General features: G+C 49.5%; 1 protein-coding gene across 9 annotated transcripts in view; it reads left to right on the top strand.

Annotated features, from left to right (window-relative positions):
* KDM6B (lysine demethylase 6B) overlaps positions 1-21,624 on the top strand; it is a 960,064-nt gene that overhangs the window by 821,620 nt on the left and 116,820 nt on the right. For 7 of the 9 annotated variants that reach the window (XM_078670455.1, XM_078670453.1, XM_078670454.1 and 4 more), the window contains 2 exons: positions 263-355; positions 13,152-13,322. In XM_078670455.1, the coding sequence (XP_078526581.1) occupies positions 263-355; positions 13,152-13,322 (264 nt within the window). The remainder of the gene's footprint in view (positions 1-262; positions 356-13,151; positions 13,323-21,624) is intronic. The other 2 variants (XM_078670457.1, XM_078670458.1) reach the window with 1 other exon arrangement.

Raw genomic sequence — 21,624 nt, 5'->3', positions numbered from 1 at the left:
AACCTGATTCAAAAAGTCAAAATCAAGGCTTCACAGAGCAGAGTAATCAAATTCGAGTTGCAAACTAATTAGAATACAGCGGTATCAAGTACAGATTCTTGCTGTGTAGTGACAAAGTGCAGTCAATATGATCTAGATTTTTGGGTCTTTAAACATCTCGTTTAGATCATTGAACCCTCCCAACGTGTTCACCCATCTAGTGCGTTATAAACATGTTCAAGATCAATTGTTTTATCATGTGTCTAATGCATTTTCTCTTCAGGTTCCCATGTGGAGCATGCACTCGGGTCCATCACACCACAGGATCAAGGCGCTCCCTCCTTTGCAGCAAGTCTGGTCGCTGATGCAGTTGGAGGTAAGAGTGGCTTCACAGGCTGGGTGGATGCAAACGTCAGTGCTTGCCACATTGAGGATGAACAAGCATGCAATTAATCACAGGTGTGAGCGCATGCTTGACCAGTCTTTATGCTCATAGTCACACCTTGGGAAGACGCAACGATTTACACATGCTCCTCGGGTTTTAGTCCGCTCCAGGTGTGACAGTGCAGAGAATCTTTTAAATGCTGTAGCAGAATTTTAATAATTCAGCAGAAGCTTCTGTGTATTTTTGTTAAAAAGAGGGCTGATCTATACAAGGGCATCTTCATTCTTTCTATACCATGTCTCTACTCTGCTGGAGTGCCTCCCCCCACCTTCCAAGATTGGATAAGCCGTTTTAGGTCAAGCCCACAAAACTGTGCAGCTCTCTGGTTGCAAAAGATGTGTTGTGGGCTTAGCAAGAGCTGACTGGGGGGTTATTGCCTACCCATTTCTTAGCTCTGGTTGGCTATGTCATTTTTGATGCTTCTTATGGCTTTCCTTATAGAATTTTCAAATCCATCTGATCGAGACGTCTAGCCTCAGACTCCTTAACTTAGAATATCCCCAGGCGTCAGACTGGTCTGGAAAATTTTGGACAGCAGCACCTCTGCACGCCGAGGGGGGGGGCTGGGGGCTGGGGGGGGTTGGCTCCGTCCAGACGTCGTCCATGAACGTGAAGTCAGCAGATCTATATATGCCCCGGCGCGCCAACATCAGTTTTCTTCTTTTCCGCGTCACACGTGGATCCGGGAAACCAGCAGTTCCTGGCCTACTTTTGGGCCTTCTCGACACCATTGGTGTCGTACCGGAACAGTGTACAATGCCCTCTTGGTTCGAAGCCTGTGAGGCCTGTGCGCGACAGATGTCTGCACTGACCCGCACCTTATTTGAATGTGGTGTCTTGGTGGGCACCGCGATTCCAAGCAATGCGGCGACTGTCAACAAATGAAGCTGAAATCCCTTCCGGAATGCTGTATGAAGCTGTTGGCCGCGCGACTCTCCGGGCCTGTTTCTTCTCGTCGCCGCTCTCCCTCTCCAGAGGAGGCTCGCTCCCGTGGCCGCTCCAGCGACCGGCGTCATAAAAAGGTAAGCGGAGCCACAAGCGTCCACATAGGTCCACCTCTCGTAGGCGTGCCGCTGGGACCCACTCCTCTCCTACGGGGTCAGCTACGGGCGCCCGGATGTCACCTCCTCCTTATCCTCCTTTCCCAGGAGTTGGAGCGACGCACGCCCTAATGGAGTCCTACTCCCAGTCTCTTCAGACCTACTTCGAGTCCCCTGCTCTCCCTGACGCGCCTTCGGGCCCCACAGAGGCCGAGGGTACTCAGGCCGGGCCCTCGTTGGCGGATCCTTCCCCGGCCGGGGTTGTGTGCACCGACTCCGGAGCCGAGGCAACGACATTGGGCCGTGGCCCAGACTGTCCTGGTCGCTCTAGCACTCCTGCCAGTCAGCGCATAGCCCTGTGCCGCTTCCTGCACGGACGGCGGAAGTGGCGTCAGCGATGCCGGGTTCGATGACGGGCTCTCCATGTCAGTCAGCGCATAGCTCTGTGCGGCTTCCTGCGTCGACCTGGAGGCGGCGTCAACGACTCCAGGCTCTCACCGCCAGTCAACGCATAGCCCTGTGCGGCTTCTTGCACGGACAGCGGGGGTGGCATCGACGACGCCGAGCTTAGAGCTAGGCTCCACGTCTGACCCAATGCTGGGCTCATCGCCCACGCCCAGCTCACTTCCTCCCACTCCGGTCTGGGTCGAGGATACATCCCTCGTGGAGGCCGTCAGCGTCCTGTTGACTCCGACATGGCGCCTAAGGACACCACTGATGACGCATCCATCGCCGCCGATGCCCATCCTTTCGTCCACGCCGGTGCCCATGCCTGGCGGGGGCTCGCCGTGAAGAGAGCCGCAGTTGGTGAGTGAGCTGCAGAGATCCTTCTCTGGTCACCCGCTCCAGCCCAGCTGACAGCAGATACGAGGTGGGTGCTACGAAGCAGTGCCAGCCCAGGTTAGCGACCTGTTAAGCAAGGTGGGCTACTGCACTTGCGACCCCCGGGGCCCGGAGCCTTCAAGAGACTGCGGTCTGGCCCACGGTGACTCTGCCACGAGCTGCCTGCAGGGCAGACCTCGGCCGCGCGCGGAGCGCCAGACAGGGGCAGACATCCCTGTGCACCCCCTGCCGAACCACTACAGGAGGAGATCAGAGCCCGGCGCCTTAATTGACCGTTCCGGCCCCTGAGCTGGGTCATATGACTGCCACCACGGACCCCCAAGCCGCTTCCCGCCCTGAGGAGATGCGAGATAAGAGCCCACGTGAGAAGTAGGCCGCTACGGTGACTGGTTGCAGCCTTTGCTCGTCTGTGCTGGGCCCCACTTGCTCGTCATCCGTACCCATTCTGAGCCTGGACCGACTGGCACCTAAAGAAGGGAACGGATACGGGGGGGGGGGCTCGACCTGAGCGGCGAGAGGAAGACCCCTTTAGCGAAATTACAGAGTCCACTCCACAGGACCCGCTAGGAATCGGCCATGGACATCGTCTGGCAGTGGCGCGAGGGGTGCCACACGGGGACAACGTTGCCCAGTCAGACTTCCCCGCGGCAGACCGCACCTCATAGACGCGTATCCTTGGAGAGGCCCTAGACCACTCAAGACATAGACTACGCCGTCCACAGGGTAGGGCCTTGTTGCCTCATCGCGGCCCCAGACCATCGCCATGTCCTCGGCAAGGGGGAGAAAGGAGCAGACTCTGAAAGATGTGCTCTCCAAAGGACCCCTATCAGAGGAGAAGGGGTTCGATCACCCCCCAGTCTAGAACTAGCAAGCAGACCCGCAGGACAAGGATATCCCGATCACTTGCTCTTTTTTGGAGTCACTCTTCAACACCTTAAAAGACGACTTCCAAGCACTTAAAAGTGAGGTCACTGGGGAGATACGCCGCGATGTGGACAAGATCTGGGAACGAGTAGGGGCCCTAGAAGACCAGGCCAGAGACGAGGAAGTGGAGCAGCTACAGCAAGAGGTGCTTCGCCTACAGGAGCAACAAATCGACCTGCAAGCGCACACCTAAGACCTTGAAAACCGCTCGAGGCGGAACAACATTCGCATGAGGGGGGTACCTACAGATGCAGAGGGGCCTCAGTCTCCTGATGTTTAGAAAAGAACTAAAGACGTGGCTCTTTTCTGCATGATCATCACGACTTCTGAGCTGCGGGCTGGATTGACTGGTCTCTGATCTCTTTGCTAAAGCGCCGGGACACCCGCTTGGGTAGCCGTGCGCTATAAAAGAGTGGGCACATAACATAACATAACATTACAAAATACCTGCAAGAGCTTTTTCGGGACATCCTAGGAGTCCCGCAAGACTTCTACATCCGCATCGATCAAGGTCATCGAGTGGGTCTGAGACTGCGGGCCTCTGCCCCCTCCAGACATTTTAGCCTTCCTACCAGACTACACCCTCAAGGGGCGCATCCTGCGAGAGGCCAGGGCCAAACAACCAATCTCATATCCGGGCCAATCTATTCCTCTCTTCCAAGACCTGGCTGCCATAACATTGCAAAAAAGGAGGGAACTCCGAGAGGTAACCGCACACCTGAGAGAGCATGGAGTGGCCTACTTTGGGGCCACCCCTTCCGACTGATCTTCAAATGGAATGGCAAGCTATTTCAGCTCCGCTCCCTCCAGGAAACTTGCAAGATCCTCGGCCTGGAAAGCCGGGACCCAGAAGACGAGGCGCACACTCCAGAGCAAAAACCCACAGGTGTGAAGTGGCAGAAAGTGGGGTGGAGGAGATCGCCCACTCTAGGGTCCGAGACCGGATCCGAACACAATGGCGCAGGAGAGACGAGCAGTCCTGAATCCCGCCCTGGAGGACACAGCACCCACCGAGTGCCCGTGACTTTCTTCGGGGGTACCCATGCTTGGTATCTATCCCCCACCCTGGGGGCGGGTAACATATGCTCCCGACTAACTCGCTTTCCAAATGCCCGCGCTATTGGGTGACGGGCACTGGACTCTTCTTGGGGTTCTAAAGTTGGGGTTATGGAGGGGAGTGGCAAGGGGAACCAGTGTGCTAACTAGGGTTGGGACCACGCAAGGGTCGGGAACGGAGACACAAGATGTAAGGGAGACTGCAGATATCCATATGTAAATGGGGATCAAGCCAATGCAAACACAGCAGGTTAGATCCATGACTGCTTCATGTCGCGACCTACACTTCAGATAGTCACCCTTAATGTGAAAGGGCTAAACAACCCCATAAAAAGAAGAGCTATCCTACCTGAAGAACTTGGGGGCAGAGGTGTGTTTATTGCTGGAGACCCGTCTCCTCCCCAAAGAGAGGCACAGAATGAGGTCCAGGCTTTCCCCCAACAGTTCTACTCCTCCAAACCTGATAAGAAAGCGGGGGTGGCCATACTTATTGCCAGGAAATTTCAGGGTTCAGTGGGCGACAAGGTGGCAGAAGTAAAGGGCAGTTTTGCAGCGTGAATCTTTCTGGATTCACTATGCTGTGCACTATTCCGCGGTCTTGTGGTTGGGTCCGGATTCGTAGTCCTTTTTTTTTTTTTTCCCGTGGTAGCCCAGGTTGGCGTCGACGTCCCACCTTTTGGTGTATTTCCGGTGACGTCGGCACGCTTCCTGCGGAAGCTCCCACTCTTGGGCGCCATCTTCAGATTATTTTTTTCCGCGGTTGGGTCTGGATCGTTCCCGAAAGGGCTCCAGACATTTTTGGAGAAAGAAGAAGAAAATACGCACCTTTTTGCAAGAAAAGAGATTGAGAATACGTCATCGAAGAGGACGACGAAGGAGTAGAAGAACTTCGAGAACTTCAAGAACTTCGGCGTCCATCGGAGAATGCAAGCTCAGTGGACCCCCTGAACGCATGAGATGGGCAACACTCCATTCAAATTCTGCTGTAACTGCCACCACAAGTACGCGCAGAAGGACCAGCACCCGGTCTGCAACCTTTGCCTACCGGTCGACCACGAGAGCGACGACTGCAACGCCTGCTCCGTCTTCACGCCGAAGACTCTTCGAGTGAGGAAAAGACAGGGGATAGCCAACGCCACCATGCAGGGCAAGGGGCAGCCACCGTCCCTTCGAGACCTAGGGCTATCATCAGACGAGGAGGACAAAGCCGCCGCCGAACACGACGGCTACACGGTCGTAGAGACCAATATTACGAAGACTCCAAAGAAGGTAGGAGACTCTACGGCCCCATAGGCACTGAGAGACCCCGAGTTTCGAAAAATTGAGGGCAAAACCTCAATCGCAGACGCAGAAAACTTCGGCGTCCGCGGCTACACCAAGGCACAGCGGATCCTCTGAGAAGGACTCCCAGGCGCCGAGAGCTGGAGAACAGCAGAAGGCGTCGAAAATCGCCCCCGAAAAGGAGCGTTCGACGCCGAGGGAAAAGGACCCGAAGGGCGATCCAGCGCCAACGAAGGACCCGAGAGCCAGCTCGGCACCGAAACCTTCTACGACGAAAGTCTGATCGGCGCCGAAAAGAACGGCCGACCCATTCGACGCAGATCACGCGGCCGAAATGGAGAAAAAACGGCTCGAGGCCGAGATGGAAAACATCCTACAGTGGAAAAAAGATTTCGACGCCAGGATGAAGGAATACACAATCCCGACGAAACCTAGGCTACAGGTGGTCGAGGAAACCGAGGAGGAGGACTACGACGTCGAAGGACAGTCAATGGTCAAGACCTTCGACGACCAAGAGGAGGAGGAGGCCTCCTACTACGACGAGGAAGGAGACGACGACCGCAGGACACTCCTCGGGTCTGCATCCTCGGAAGCTCAGGATACAGATTGGCAGGACATCGACACCGAGAGTCCAGAGGAAGCAGTCAACACGTATCCCTCGAGGCCCTCACCGCCGGATGACATCGGAGTCTACAACACAGTCATCAGGAATGCAGCTGCAGTTTGCAAGGTGAAACTCGACGAAGAGAAGCAGAAAGCAGACTTCCTTCTAGAGACACTGCTCCCTACACAAACAAGGAGCCAGTTCCTGACCATGCTAGACAGTGTCATGGCACAGGGAAAAGAGGCTGTCAAAGAACCAGCCACATGCAAAGCCGTCACACCCAGGACGGAGAAAAAGTATAAACATTCCTCCAAAGACCCACCCTACATTCAGGGATTGGTCTCAGCAGACTCCATCATCGCAGCCACGGCAAGAAAGAGGGCCAATGTGCCTACCACTTCTGGGCCACCTCCAGACAAAGAAAGCAAGAGGATGCCGCAATGCACTGGCGAACTCCAATGCACTGCTCAACAGACACCAATACCAGATCCTGGAAGAGCTGGGCCAGTTAATAAAGAACATGCCACAGGAATTCAAGCAAAGAGTGGCGAACCTTGTAGAAGAGGGGAAGAATGTAGCCAATTCTTGCCTCAAGACTGCCCTGGACGGAGCAGACACCTCCAGCAGACTCATGATGATGGGCATCACGGAAAGAAGACAAGCCTGGCTCAGAATTTTGGGCTTCAAGCCAGAGGTGCAGCACAGCATCCTCAACACACCGTTCAACGGAGAAACGATGTTCGGGGCTCCAGTTGACGAGAATCTCAGTCAACTGAAGAAAGAAAATGAAACTGCAAGATCCATGGGGGCACTGCAGTTCAGAGGTACGAAAAGGGGCACCCACTCGCGAAGACCTAACGGGAGGGGAGGAAACCAGCCAGGAACATCACACCAGGCGTTCCAACAAACCCACCAAGTAGACACCCAGACACAGCAGGGGCAGCAAAAGCAGTCCTGGCAGTACCAACCTAGAGGCCAGTCCTTTCGCGGGAGAGGGAATGGACGTGGACAGAATAAGAGAGGGGGACAGCAACCCGCCTCTAAGTGACTTAATAAAACTCTATGTGCCCACCCGAGCAAAAAATCCCAGGGTGGAGCACAAACACATCGGACAGGAGTTACACGAACTAGACACCTCTGTACATGTAAGACCAGTGGGAGGAAGACTGAAACACTACTTCAGGGAGTGGAAGAGTATAACATCAGACAAATGGGTACTCAACATCATACAGTACGGGTACTGAATAGAGTGGGAAGGAAAGCCAACGGACAGGAGACCAAAAAGAAGGCCACTAGCAAGAAAAGACCTAGAGCTCCTTCGAGAGGAAGCAAGGGAGCTCCTGCAAAAACAAGCCATAGAACCTGTACCTTACAGGGAAAGGAACAAGGGCGTATACTCCACATACTTTCTGGTACCAAAGGTGGACGGAACTATGAGACCCATCCTGGACCTAAGATTCTTAAACAAGTTTGTAAGAACGCAAAAGTTCAAGATGACCTCCCTACAAGAGGTACTTCCTCAATTACAAGGCGGGGACTTCATGGTCACCATAGACCTAAAGGATGCCTAACTGCACATCCCAATGAACAGGGGCCACAAGCACCTCCTCAGATTCATCATAGGAGAAGACCACTACCAGTTCACAACCCTGGCGTTCGGACTCAAATCGGCACCAAGGGTTTTCCCTAAGTGCCTCGCAACAGTCGCAGCACACATACGAAGGGAAGGGATACACGTGTACCCTTACCTGGACGACTGGCTGATCAAAGCAAGCTCATACAAAACGTGCAAGCAGCACGCGCAGAGAGTGACCAACACACCGATGAATCTAGGATTCTCCATCCATTGGGGAAAATCCTCCCTGGAACCAGAACAAATAAAAATCTTCCTTGGAGAACAGATCAACACCTTACAGAGCAAGGTGTTCCCCAGTGAGAAGAGAACGATAGCGCTCTTAAGGGAGACGCAGCTCTACCAGAAGGGGCAAGCTCGGACAGTGAGGACAGCGAGCAAAATCATGGGCATGATGGCATCATGCATACACCTAATGCCAAACGTACGGCTCCAAATGAGACCTTTACAGGAATGGCTACTGGATCAATGGTCACAAGCTACAGGTCGTTGGGAGGATCTAGTGGTTGTAACGCACGCAGTGCAGAAAGAGATGACATGGTGGAACATGGAGAACATAATAAAGGGGAAGCCTCTGACGCCACCAACGCCAACAGGGACCATTACCACAGAAGCGTCCCGGAAGGGATGGGGCTCTCACGTGGAGGAACTCAAAGTAAGAGGCCTGTGGACACCAGCAGATGTGGTCAGACACATAAATTACCTGGAGTTGAAGACAGTTTTCCTAGCCTTAAAGGCCTTCCAAACAAAACTGTACAACCAGAGAGTGTTGATCCAGACAACACAACAGCGATGTTTTACATCAACAAGCAGGGGGGACACAATCAGCCCCGCTCTCAAAACTTGCGCAGGAGATATGGAGATGGGCCATACCACTCAAAATAGACCTGCTAGCCATACATCTGCCAGGGAAGGACAATGTAGAAGCAGACTGGCTCAGCAGGCAGACATCAGCATCCCACAAGTGGGAACTCAATGCACAAGAGACAAGGAGGCTCTTCAGCAGGTGGGGGACACCGTCTGTAGACCTATTTGCGACACGCCAGAATGCAAAATGCCAAAACTTCGCATCCAGGCAGCCCGGGGAGGGCTCCCTGGGGAATGCCCTATGGATAGACTGGTCCAGGACATTTGCTTACGCTTTTTCCCCGATACCACTGATACACAAGGTACTTAGCAAGTGCAGAGCGAGCAACATGACCCTGATACTGGTCGCACCGCAGTGGGCCAGGCAGACATGGTACTCGCAGATCATGGAGATGAGACAGAGCGCACCCCACAGATTCGGGAGGAGAAAAGACCTACTCTCCATGCCAACCGGAGAAGTGCTGCACCCGGAGCGAGAGAGCCTGAGCCTCGTATCGTGGCTCCTGAGGACATAGAGTTTACGCATTTGAAACTGCCAGAAAACACCCTAAGGGTACTTCGGGAGGCAAGAAGACCCAGCACACGGAAGTGCTACTTAGCAAAATGGAAGAGATTTACACTGTAGTGCAGGAGGGAAAAGCTACACAATAAGATGAAAAAGGACTCGACAGTGCTGAAGTGCCTCATGCACCTGCTCGACAAAAATCTGAGCTCATCCTCTCTGAGGGTTCACTTGGCAGCGATAGTCGCTTACACGAGAGGAGAAACGTGCAAGAGTTTCTTCACATCACAGGTCGTTAAGAGATTCCTGGAGGGAGCAAAAAGGATAGCACCGCCAAAGAGGGTGCCACCACCAGCATGGAACCTTAACCTAGTCCTAACGGAACTCATGAAGGAACCTTTCGAACCAATTCACAAGGCCTCCCTAGAAATGCTGACCATGAAAACAGCTTTCCTGGTAGCAATCACTTCACTGCGCAGAGTGAGCGAACTGCAGGCACTGACGCTACAGGAACCCTACATACAGATACACAGCGATAGGGTGGTGATGAGAACGGACCCACACTTCATGCCAAAGGTGGTGTCAAGGTTCCACTTGAACCAGACTATACAAATACCGAGTTTCTTCCAAAACCCAGCAACAAGAGCTGAAAGGGCACTGCACACCCTGGACGCCAGAAGGGCAGTCATGCACTACATTGAGAGAACGAAGGAACACAGGAAAACAAAGCAGTTCTTTGTGTCCTTTGCTAACAGTTTCATGGGGAAACCAGTAACTAAAGGAACAATTGCGCGATGGATCGCCCAAACGATACAGTTCTTCCACAAGCGGGCAGGGCAGGAACTAGCAGAGGGGACACGTGCCCACTCTACCAGGAAAAAAGGAGCTACAATAGCCTTCCTAGCTAACACACCAATTCAGGACATATGCCTGGCGGCAACGTGGGCTTCAGTGCACACGTTCACGAAGCACTACTGTGTGGATATACAGATGAACAAGGAAGCACAAGTCAGACAAAGGGTGCTTCAACACATTTTCAATAACCAACGCTCATCTTCCACCCAGCCGCCACAAACATGAGAAACCGCTACAAAGTCTATGCACAGCATAGTGAATCCAGAAAGATTCATGCTGCAAAACGAATAGTTTCTTACCTGTCGGTGTAGTTTTGCAGCTTGATCTTTCTGGATTCACTAGCGAACCCACCCACCTCTGCCAGAAAGATGAGGCTGGAGAGAAAAGGTGGTTGAAACAAAGACAATACTTGGAAAAAGAAACCTTAAAGGTTAAAGCGGTGAAAATACTTTAGTTGAACATTGCCATAACTTCGGTAACAAAACGAACACGAGAAAAAAGAAGCCGAAGATGGCGCTCGAGTGGGAGCTTCCGCAGGAAGCGTGCCGACGTCACCGTAAATACACCAAAAGGTGGGACGTCGACGCCCACCAGGGCTACGGAAAAAAAAAAGAAAGAAAAGACTACGAATCCGGGCCCAACCACAAGACGGCGGAATAGACCCAACCACAAGACCGCGGAATAATGCACAGCATAGTGAATCCAGAAAGATCAAGCTGCAAAACTACACCGACAGGTAAGAAACTATTCGTTATGTTCTTCGGGGACATTGCACTTTAAGTTCTGAATAACTTGGGAGGCTGGGTATTGGGTTTTATCTATGAACTGTGTTTGGGGTCTCATTTTTTTAAATCATGTTTTAATGTATCACTGTTTTTATGTACATGTAACCTTTGTAACTTTTATGGTTCTCCGATGTGAAACCGAATAAAGTTTATTTGATTGATTGCTTACAAGGTGAAATGTTCCTTTTTGGCTTGGCACCGCATTAGGGTTCATGTGTTTTCCAGCTCTCTCCCTCTCTTGCTTCTGCGCCCCCCCACCCCACAAGCTCCCCTTCATATGCTGTCTCGCTCATGCAAGCTCTGTCCAGTGTGCGTCTACCCTCCCCAAACTCTCCCCTGTATTCTGTGTTGCTTTCGTCCTCATGTGCTTTTTCCTCGCACTCTGTGTTTCTCCCTCGTGGGCCGATTCTCCCTCTCAAACTAGTGCACATTGTTTCCCACCCCCAACCTGGTCCTTTTTTAATTTTGGTAGATCCACACAGCAAATTTCTGCCAACCCCTTAGCCTTTAAAAAAAATGTTTTGACTGATCTGTTTTTTGGATCAGTAAATACAAAAATAAATGGTGTCTGCATCATTTCGTAGGTGTAGTGACGTGCGGTGCTACAAAATGACATGGTCAGCTGGGTCACTGCACATTTTTATTTATATATTTTAAACTTTTTGCCATGCTGCACAGCATCTTGCCTATGCAGTACAGCATCACCAAAAGGCACTGATAAAGGCAGTATGTCCCAATGTCAAGACCTCTTATCTTTGGCAATTTTTGTTAATATGAAAACTTACTAAGTTGGCTTCCTTTTCAGTGGTCGATGTCTGACTAGTTGAAAAACAGGCTCCACTTATCCAGAACTTCATTTTTACTAATACCTGCAATGTTTTAACCTTTGCACATCTAGCCATGTTTAAGAAGAGATCCTCAATGCTCCACTTCACACATGCTACTTTCTGGTCCTTATCTCTAGGCCCCCTCAGTGCTACATAGGCCTTTCTTGTAAAGTTGCGATCCGTTCACACAAATATCAAGCTCACTGGATAAAACACAATCCTGTGTTAACAACAACATGCATTCCGTAACTGTTGTGCACCAACTTCTTATTCGTTTTCCTACCAAAAGCCCTAATCTATTTTTGATTTGCCTGTTCAATTCTCTAACTCTCAACCAGAACACCTTAAAATAAAAAAATAAAAATTCAAGCCTTTGAAATACCTCCCTTGACCTTACTGTTTTTTTTAGCAAACATTTACTTAGATTTCCTGACTGCTTCAGTCTGATAAGCATTGGAAAGATGAAATGCCTCCTGTCTTTCCAGGAATTCTTAGTCCCTCATAATCTAGGAATTCTTAAAATTCCACCCTCCCCAAAAACATATATTGCACCCTCTTCAAGAATATTACACTCCTGTCACACCCTTAACTCTGGTTGCCTTGACACTTTAATTCCCCACATGCATTGGTTTCTAGTCAGAATAGATGCTAATGTAGAATTGTACTTCCAGGCCAAAACTTCCCCTGCAAAAAAAAACACATTTTCTACCAGATTTCATTATTACTAACCCTGGTAGTAGTTCGCATAGCAGCACTACACGTAGCTTCATGTAGCATACTTTATACTACATGTAGTACACGTAGTACTGCGTAGTGTAGCTGATGGCACTGTGTACTCGTCTGCACTGTGAAATATTTGCAAATAGCATCCTGCACAGTGTCAGTTATGATAAAATAAGTGTATCTATCTTTATATGCTAAAGAGCATATAGTACTTGCACAAAAGTGAAACTGAAAAAGTAGCAAGCAGTGAGGGAGGTGATGGTTTTTGGATCCTCCCTAACCTAGGGAAGAGTACCAAGCAGATGCCTTGAAAACAAAAAGCACACCATATTGAACGATTCGTGGTGGTCCCATCCTCTTGGGACCACCCCAAGGAAAGTTATTGGCAAAAAAACAATCTCAACCAAAGGCCCTGCAAAGCATTATGGGATGAGATTAGCAGGCAAATCATTTGCAGGCATGGAGGGACAACTTATACTCTGCTATATTAGAGATCCAAATATTCTGATTATCATTGCTTAGGCAACCTTTTAGAATGGAATAAGGTCCGATGTGAGGATTGGAAGTCGAGGAAGAGAGATACCACTGTGGGAGATGAGATTTGTGGGTTGAGATTTTCAAAAGACCTCTGAATGACACCCCGTGAAGGGTGTCCCTTATTCAAATCAAGATTCCAAGTGTGTTAATCAGAGGTGCAAATGTGTGCAGTTGCAACAATTTATATTTGAAAGACACCATATTATCGATTTTCATGCTTTTGATACGGTTTTGATTATCCCTACTTCAGCAGAAGAGAAACTTTTCCAGCAAGCGAGGTGCTCAGATGAAACGGTCGGTGAGCTCCATGGAAACTCCGGTAATCCAGCCTGTTCCACCAGTCCAGCATGTGGTCCACCCGCCTCACAGCGAGGACTTTCCCAACATCGCCAAACGCAGGAGGGGCAACAGTCCTGAACAGGTGAGGAACATCGTTCCCTTACACCACCAAATTATTTTATTTGTAATGCGTGGCATGGGACCTATATTGGAGCAGGAGGCATCTTTGTAGATTTCTGAGATTCAAGTGAACATTTGTGTGGTTTACAGTGAGGACAGCCATAATTATGCCTAGCTCACGGAAGATGTGTTGTTCTAAGTTGTTTTACAGGCATAGTGAAGCAATAGCAGCAGCTGGTTTATATGATAAATACATGAAGGAATTCATTGGTTAAGACTTGTAAAACGATACCGGGTTTCAAAAAGAGGTGCTGCAGTTTTTTTTTCTCCTCATGACTGTTTTGCCTACTGTCTTGAAGTTTAATTAATACAAAGTGGCTATATTAGCTTTCGTTTCAAGAGGTGCTGTGGAATTTTTCAATGGGTTAAGAGCAGTTAGTGCTTCATGTGTCTTATAGGCAAAGGAAAGCTTCAATATTGCACTCCTAATCACACACGTTTCACATGAGGTATCCCATTTGGTCGGTGATATCAGTTAAGAGGCTTGTCTTCCTAAAACACTTCCTGTTCTTAGTGTGGAGCATGGACCAAGTGCAGATTGATTAAACTTAATTATTGTCAGTCAAATGCTTGCGCTGTATTTGATGTACTATTTATTTTCTAGCCATATTAATGTAGCCTGATAAAAACCCAATCTGAAGGTATTAAAGCGCTTTAAATGCTCACTAATTACATCACTTAAATTCACGTTAATTGTTGTATGCACGGGACATTAAGTAATTTGCCAGAATCTGAGAATGTTGAGCCACCCCTAAAGTCATATGCATTAGAACCATTTTATATCTATGTCATGCTGACTCTCTCACCCAGACCTCAGATTTTTGCCACAGCTTTTTCTTTTGCACTGGTTTCCAGCCATTTAATTTGAGTAATTCATGTAGCCTGGGGTCACGGTCTGCAAAATGTTAAACCACAACAACATCTTGTGTTGAAAGGAAGAAAGCACACGATATAGCTACATCACAGGGAATTTACCAGTCTGACAAAACAAACTCTCGGCATACACCGAACAGGTTATGGTTATATGAAAAGGTATTGTTTGGAGGGTTTCTTCTGAGCTGTTCATTTAGTGCCATGACGAACTACCGCAAATTTTTAAATATAAGAAAATTCCTGATTGACCTAGCTGTGCACCTTCACACATGCCACATGCGAATCACCTGAGGCTTAAATGAAACGAAGTTTTTACAGGTGTAATTACTCTACAGGAGCATGTAACTTGTTGAATCAAGACAAGATCTGTATTAGCGAGTTATGATTTTTGCAGAGTGTAACCTGCCATTGTTAGCTCACCCTAGAGCACTGTTAGGCTAGATGGTAATACAAATTCAAAGCAGTGTTTTGCAACCAGTGCTCACCGCGTCATAGTGTTTCTTTTTTTTCTCCGTTCCTTCTAGCTATGATGCTGTACAATATGGCTAAAACACATTAACAAAGCCCATTGCTCTCACTTAGACGAGACCTATTGGCTTTTTCAGTGCTTGTTTTTACTGCACCTCTATTTGAACTTATTGGGCACTGTACAAAATGAAGTTACTTGTAGTCACTGTACTGCATCATGCAAATGTCATTTCTTTCCACAGTTTTGTCTACTCCGATTGCATGCTATTTTACAAAACAAAACTCTAGATTCTTGAAACCATACATGAAAGTTACATTGACTGTATTTCTCTTCTAATTTTGTTTTGAATGAACCTCTCTGGTTCTAGCCATCATCTGCATGCTTTAGTCTCTCCGAGTGCCGCCTATCCTAAGGCTGGTGCTTGTCTGCCCACTCTTTTGTGTTTCTGAGCTTGCCCACACCTTACCGCATTGATCACAACCTTTCTTTGAAACTATATCCCTGCAGCTTAACAATAATTAATCTCCTCTTGTCTACCCATTCATCCCACCAACCCTTGCATTAACCCTCATACCCCCACTAATCCTCACATCTAGCTACTATTAGTTTAATTCCCTCCAACGAAACTGGAGTAAATGCATGAAATAGTGTCCTTGTATCAATTGACTAGTCCAAACAACCAATCAAACAACTAATGGTAACCACTACTAACCAATAACCACTAGTATATCATAAGCACCATTTAATTAACTGTATTATAATAGTACTATCAAGCATGTTTGTGTAAGTAATAAATGGCAACAGGAGAGAATTACTTACCTTCAGTAATGCTCTTTCTGGTGATACTCTAACCACAGATTCCTTACCTTAAAAATATTCCCCAGGCGCTAGACTGGAAACTTCTCATAGCAATGCCTGGTGAGTCGCTAGATGGTGCTGTGAACTCTGCATGAGCTCCTGGAAGTGACTGATCAGAGCACATATAAGTGCCCCTCCTACGCTCGGACGTCCGTTTCTTACTTGACTCTACTGTTGGAAGATGCCCTGCTGCTCCTCAGGAAGGAGATGCCATTCATGATCTGCTGGCTGATCTTGTTCGCTTGCCATTCAATAATTCAATCAGGTGGTTCACTATCAGGGATATGACACTACAGCCAATTCCAGAGGTTGCCACAGGAACCCACTCCACCGAGCTCTTGCAGTATTACGTAGTGGTGGTGGTGTCCATGAGAACCTGTACCAGCCTCCCCGCGATAGACGGCAGGAAGGCCTGCAGCGCCAGACAAATGGCCTGCAACTCCCAACGGGTTTATATGGAGCTGGGTTTCCACCCTAGTCCTCTAATTTCCACCTCCCCTAGATGACCTCCCTCCCCAACCCAGCAGTAACACATCCTACACAACCATCAGCTCTGGCTGGGGAAGGGAGCATGGTCTGTCACTGGTCTAATTGCTGCTGAGGAGCTACCACTGCAGAACGTGTGGTCACCTTCCAAACCTGGATGACATCTGGCTTGTTGGCTTAGTGCTGGACCCACTGGGAATTTCAGATTCTGCTGCAGAGCAGGCCTATGCCACCTGGCATAGTCTTAAAGCAGGATTAAGAAGGCCAACATGCCAAGGAACGTCCGTACTGCTCTGGCAGTGATCCATGCCCGAGATTGAAACATCTGACTCATAGCCTGCATGTCAAGGACTCGCTGCAATTGAGAGAAGGCCCTGAACTGCACAGGGTTCACTATAAAGAGAACCCTCTGCGAATGCATCCGGTGCAACTTTGGCTCGTTAATCAAGAACCCAGTGATGTTAGGAGGTTTGCAGTTGTCTGGAGGTGGCCCCCGACTGATTGTGAAGAGCCCACCTTCAAAAGGCAGATGTCGAAGATGAGAAAACCACCATAACTTTTGTGAACACTGGAGAGGTGCTTGTGAGGCCGAATGGGAGCAAGTCAAATGTAAAATGTTTTTGGCCTATCTTGAACCGAAGGTAATGTCTTTGGGACTGCAGGATGGATATATGAAAATTCCTGACCGCCATATCCGAAGTTGCCATCCAGTCACCCAAATCCAGGGCAGGCAGAACCTGGGCCAGCACATGAACTTTGAATGCCTTACTAAGGAAAGACAAATGCAAAGGAGACCCAGAGAACGTGCCGTGCCCCTACTATTTATGTGTCCTAAGTATTTTTCGCTGAGTAGACATGAGCCGAAAGGGCTGCCTGTATATTTCCAAGGAAACATATGGATCACATCGACAAATGGCCATAGAGCACCACACTGGTGTTGACTGCGAACCCCAGACAAACAGTAGTATCAAGGCCAGCACAAATATTTGGCTGCACCTTGACTATCTTGAATAGTGTGAGCCCAAGGAGGCCCAAAGCTATTCCTGGACTGCGGCATGACCACCAGACTCTGGAGTAGGGTGCAATGTAAAGAAATCATAGTCCAAATGAGGAGTCTATTGTATTGTAATTGCATGTTCAAGGCATATGGGCTGCTGAATTCATATCTTGTGCATAGATCGCCGCCTAGTGTTGGGTCCGGATGATTGCACATTGTTGTCCTGGAAGAGTCTTCGAAGTATCACGAGATAGGTGGCTCCTCCCTCGGACTACAGTGCGCATGGACATCCTCTCCATCCTCAGGTTGTTTTTTTCCGCCATTGGGTTCGGATATACCTTTCTTTACTCAAGTTCGGAAACTTTCTACAGGCCAAAAGGCCTTCGGGGTCGTCTGTATTGTCTTTCGATCGGTGCAGAGTTCCTGTTCCAGTTCTTTCAAGCAGGACGTCGAGGAGAGCCGCGTGGCCTTTTCGACATCAGAGGCCCGATCGTCGATGGAACGGAGCCCGTTCAAGCGATGCCCCCTCTGTAACTCTTAAGTACCCGCACATTGATGTACACCCGGTGTGCAACAAGTGCTTATCACCCGACCACAATGAGGACAACTGTCTAGCTTGTGTTCGATTCCGGTCAAAGAAGACGCTTAGGCTCCGACGTGCGGCGAGGCAAACGATGTCGAAGCCAGCGCCCGACCCGGTGAATATCTTCGGTGAAGACGGCGATGAGGTCGTCGAGGCTCAGGATCCAGGACAGCAATCGGATCCCGGTTCGGAGCATGACTCCACCTATTATGAAGACGTCTATGATGAAGGCGATAATGAAAACGACGTTGAGGTAAGGGACGATGTATCCCCCATCGGAGCCGTCGATGACGACTCCAGCGATGAACCAGGCCCAACTGTGGGTGTGGAGCCCAGAACAGACACTGAAAGGCTTCCAAGGGCTCAGGTCGAGGCATCGCCGGAAGGCCTTAGCCAAGATCAAGAGGAACATTCGATAGCCCCGCGTCTCGGCCCGGCTAAGAACATATCACACGAGCCATCGGTCGCAATACTGAAAGCGAAACCGAAAGCCATCGAGCCAAAATCGAAACCGAAACTGCTGAAGACGGTCTTCGGATCGAAGAGTTCGAACGTGTCAGATTCGACAAGGAAAGCAAGTGTCGACGACCCTACGAGGTCAACAATGAAGGCAGTCGAGCCGAAAATCAGTGCGCTGAAATCCATCGCCAAAGTCAAGCAAGTCGAACCAAAGAGGTCGACGTCGACGGACAGCGACACTAACAAGGGACTCAAGTCTCGGAAGGTTCTCGAACCGAAGCACCGAGTCGACAAGCCAAAGCTCGCAAAAGCCCTCGAGCCTAAAACCAAAGGCGCTTAGAAGGAGCACGTCGAACCGAGGCAAAAGAGCGCGCCTCCGACGCCTCTCGCAACAAAGTCAACGCAAAGCCTGCGGCATGCTGACGAAAGGGCTGCGTCGGTTGGACATCTGGCGGCGCCGGCCCCGAAGAAGGTCACTCTGTCTAAAGACTCGCAGCCACCAATAAAGTTTGGACTGCCCCCAACTGCACGCCCTAAGGCGCTCGATCCGAAAAAGGGGGTCGAGACACTAGGGTCGGTGTCGACTGGAAAAAGAAGTCATCCCCCAGAGGAGGACATTGTATACCAAGAGCCCTCCTATGATGAACAGTCGAAGCTGTATATCGACTCCGGAACTGGCACACTTTCCATCTACCAACGGAAAATCAGGTCAGAAAATCCCATCGAATCATATAAAATTCCACTCAAAAGGAAAAGGGATTCTTCCACATCACCTGTCCTTTTTGAAACTGTGAGCTACCATGGCCAGGACACTTCTGCATACTCGCCCACACACACTGAGGATGTGGGGTATGACTATAGTGGTCAATATGATTACCCTGCGGACACAGATCAAGATGACCAAACTCAGCCATGGGCAGACACTATTGAACCTGGGGAGTCACAGACTATTCCTGATACTCCTTCTTATCCTGTCAAAGCTTCCCCAACATAAGATACAGCTGCGTTTAACGCATTAATAGAAAGGGCAGCACTGAATCATGATGTGGAAATGCATGCTGACCCAATTGAAGAGGACTTCTTGTTTGACCTTTCTCCGTTTCAGAGAAGTCTGTTAGGACATTGCCAATGTTGAAAGGTGTTCTTAAACACGCAGGAGACATTTTCAAAGAAACCACAAGAGCAAGAGTTATTAACCCCAGGATTGAAAGGAAGTACAGACCGGCGCCTGTGGACCCTACATACATTAGGGGACAGCTGCCATTGGACTCTTTAGTGGTATCAAATGCTCGTAAGCGTGCAAACTCACAAACTACTGGTGATGCTCCTCCTTCAGACAAAAAGTCTAAAATCTTAGAAACATCTGGGAAAAGGGTAGCTGCTCAAGCAGCTAATATCTGGAGAATTTCAAATACACAGGCCCTATTAGCCAGATACGATAGGGCGCATTATGACACACTAGAGCAACTGCTACAGCATTTGCCTGATGCCTACAAAGAGGCAACAGAAACACTTATACAAGAGGGGAAGCTGATTTCCAACGCATCCATCAAATGTGCGCTGTATGCAGCAGACACCGCAGCCAGGGCCATCGACATAAGTGTCATGCTCAGGAAACATGCTTGGTTGCGCATCTCTGACTTCAAACCTGAGATTCAAACCACGTTATTAAATCAGCCTGTGAACCCTGAGTTTTTTATTTGGTCCAGATGTGGACACGATCTTAGAGAAGATTAAAAAGGACACCGAGACAGCCAAATCCATGGGTGCCCTGCAGTCGCAACAATTCAGAGGCGGCTCCTTTCGTCGCTCTGGTAACAGGGGAGCTACAAGAGGCCAAGCATCCCAGCAGACTCCATACAATAAAGGGAGCACGCAAACCACCTGTAATAAGAACAATAAACGTGGATACCGTGGCAACAGCAACAAGGGCAGAGGACGAGGGAATAACAACACAAGATCCTCCGCCAATACTAAACAGCGACGGCTTGTCTCTGCCCCCAGACCATTTAACACCGGTCGGGGGACGATTACAACAGTTCCTGCCAGTCTGGGAGAGCATTACCAGACAGGTGGGAGAGACAACTTATTCAGTACGGCTATTGTCTAGAGCTAACATCCACTCCACCCAACATACCCCCAAGACACCGTCCTATGTCCGCAGAGCACATAGACTTATTGCAGCAGGAAGTCATCAGCATGCTGCAAAAAGGGGGCCATAGAACTCGTCCCTATACAGCAACAGGGTACCGGGGTGTACTCGCTGTACTTCTTAATCCCCCAAAAGGACGGGTCTCTCAGGCAAATACTAGACCTCAGGCCCCTAAACCAATACATCTTGTCAGAACACTTTCATATGCTCACTTTACCGCAGGTTCTACCATTACTCAGTCAGGGAGACTTCCTCGCAACATTAGACCTAAAGGATGCGTATTTCCACATACCAATACATCCAGCACACAGGAAGTATCTCAGGTTTACCATACAAAATCAGCACTACCAGTTCAAAGTTCTGCCTTTCGGGGTGACAACTGCCCCAAGGGTGTTTACAAAGTGCCTGGCGATAGTAGCGGCGCACCTGCCGAGGAACCATATTCACGTCTACCCCTATCTGGACGACTGGCTTATCCAAGCAAAGTCACCCCAGCAATGTGCCAACCACATGTCCCGCACTATTCACCTCCTGCACAGCCTTGGGTTCTCACTAAACTACACAAAGTCTCATCTCCAACCCGCCCACGTACAACAGTACCTGGGGGCGACTATAGACACTCAGGCAGCAAAGGCTCAGCCAAACTCAGCAGGAATCAACAGCATTCAATCGCTGATCCAGGGATTCAGACCCCAACACTCCCTTCCGGCACGGGTGTTTATGCAGTTGATAGGCATGATGGCCTCCTGCATCTTCATAGTCCCCCACGCCAGACTACACGTGTCCGCTTCAGGAGTGCTTAGCACAGCAGTGGAACCAGGCTCGTGGACAATTGAAAGACCTAGTGTTGGTGACCGGTCGCGCATACAACTCTCTGCATTGGTGGAACCCACAAAACCTTTGCAAGGGTCGACCGTTCCAGGAGCCTGTACCACAAATAGTGCTGACAACGGACGCATTTCTCCTGGGATGGGGAGCGCATGTCCGCCAGTACACAGTCCAGGGGCTGTGGACAACCCAACAGAAGAAGATGCTCATCAACCTGCTGGAACTGATGGCAATCTTCATGGCAATGAAGGCGTTCAAAGTACATTTGTGCAACAAAGTCGTGTTTATCCGGACGGACACCATGACTGCCATGTACTACATACAAAAGCAGGGAGGAACACACTCTCCACAGTTGTCATATCTAGCGCAAAGCATGTGGAAGTGGGCCATTCAGAGGAACATCTTCCTCATGGCGGAACACCTCCCAGGCAAGGACAACCAGATGGCGGATCTGCTCAGCAGACACAGCCAACAGATGCACGAGTGGGAGATTCATCCCTCAGTGCTACATCCATACTTCCAACAGTGGGGACAGACAGACATACACCTTTTCGCCACT

This window comes from Lissotriton helveticus, chromosome 12 (genome assembly GCF_964261635.1).
Source record: "Lissotriton helveticus chromosome 12, aLisHel1.1, whole genome shotgun sequence".
NCBI classification, from domain to species: domain Eukaryota; kingdom Metazoa; phylum Chordata; class Amphibia; order Caudata; family Salamandridae; genus Lissotriton; species Lissotriton helveticus.
The sequence above is the reverse complement of the archived record's forward strand: the minus strand, read 5'-3'. Positions and strand labels throughout refer to the sequence as shown.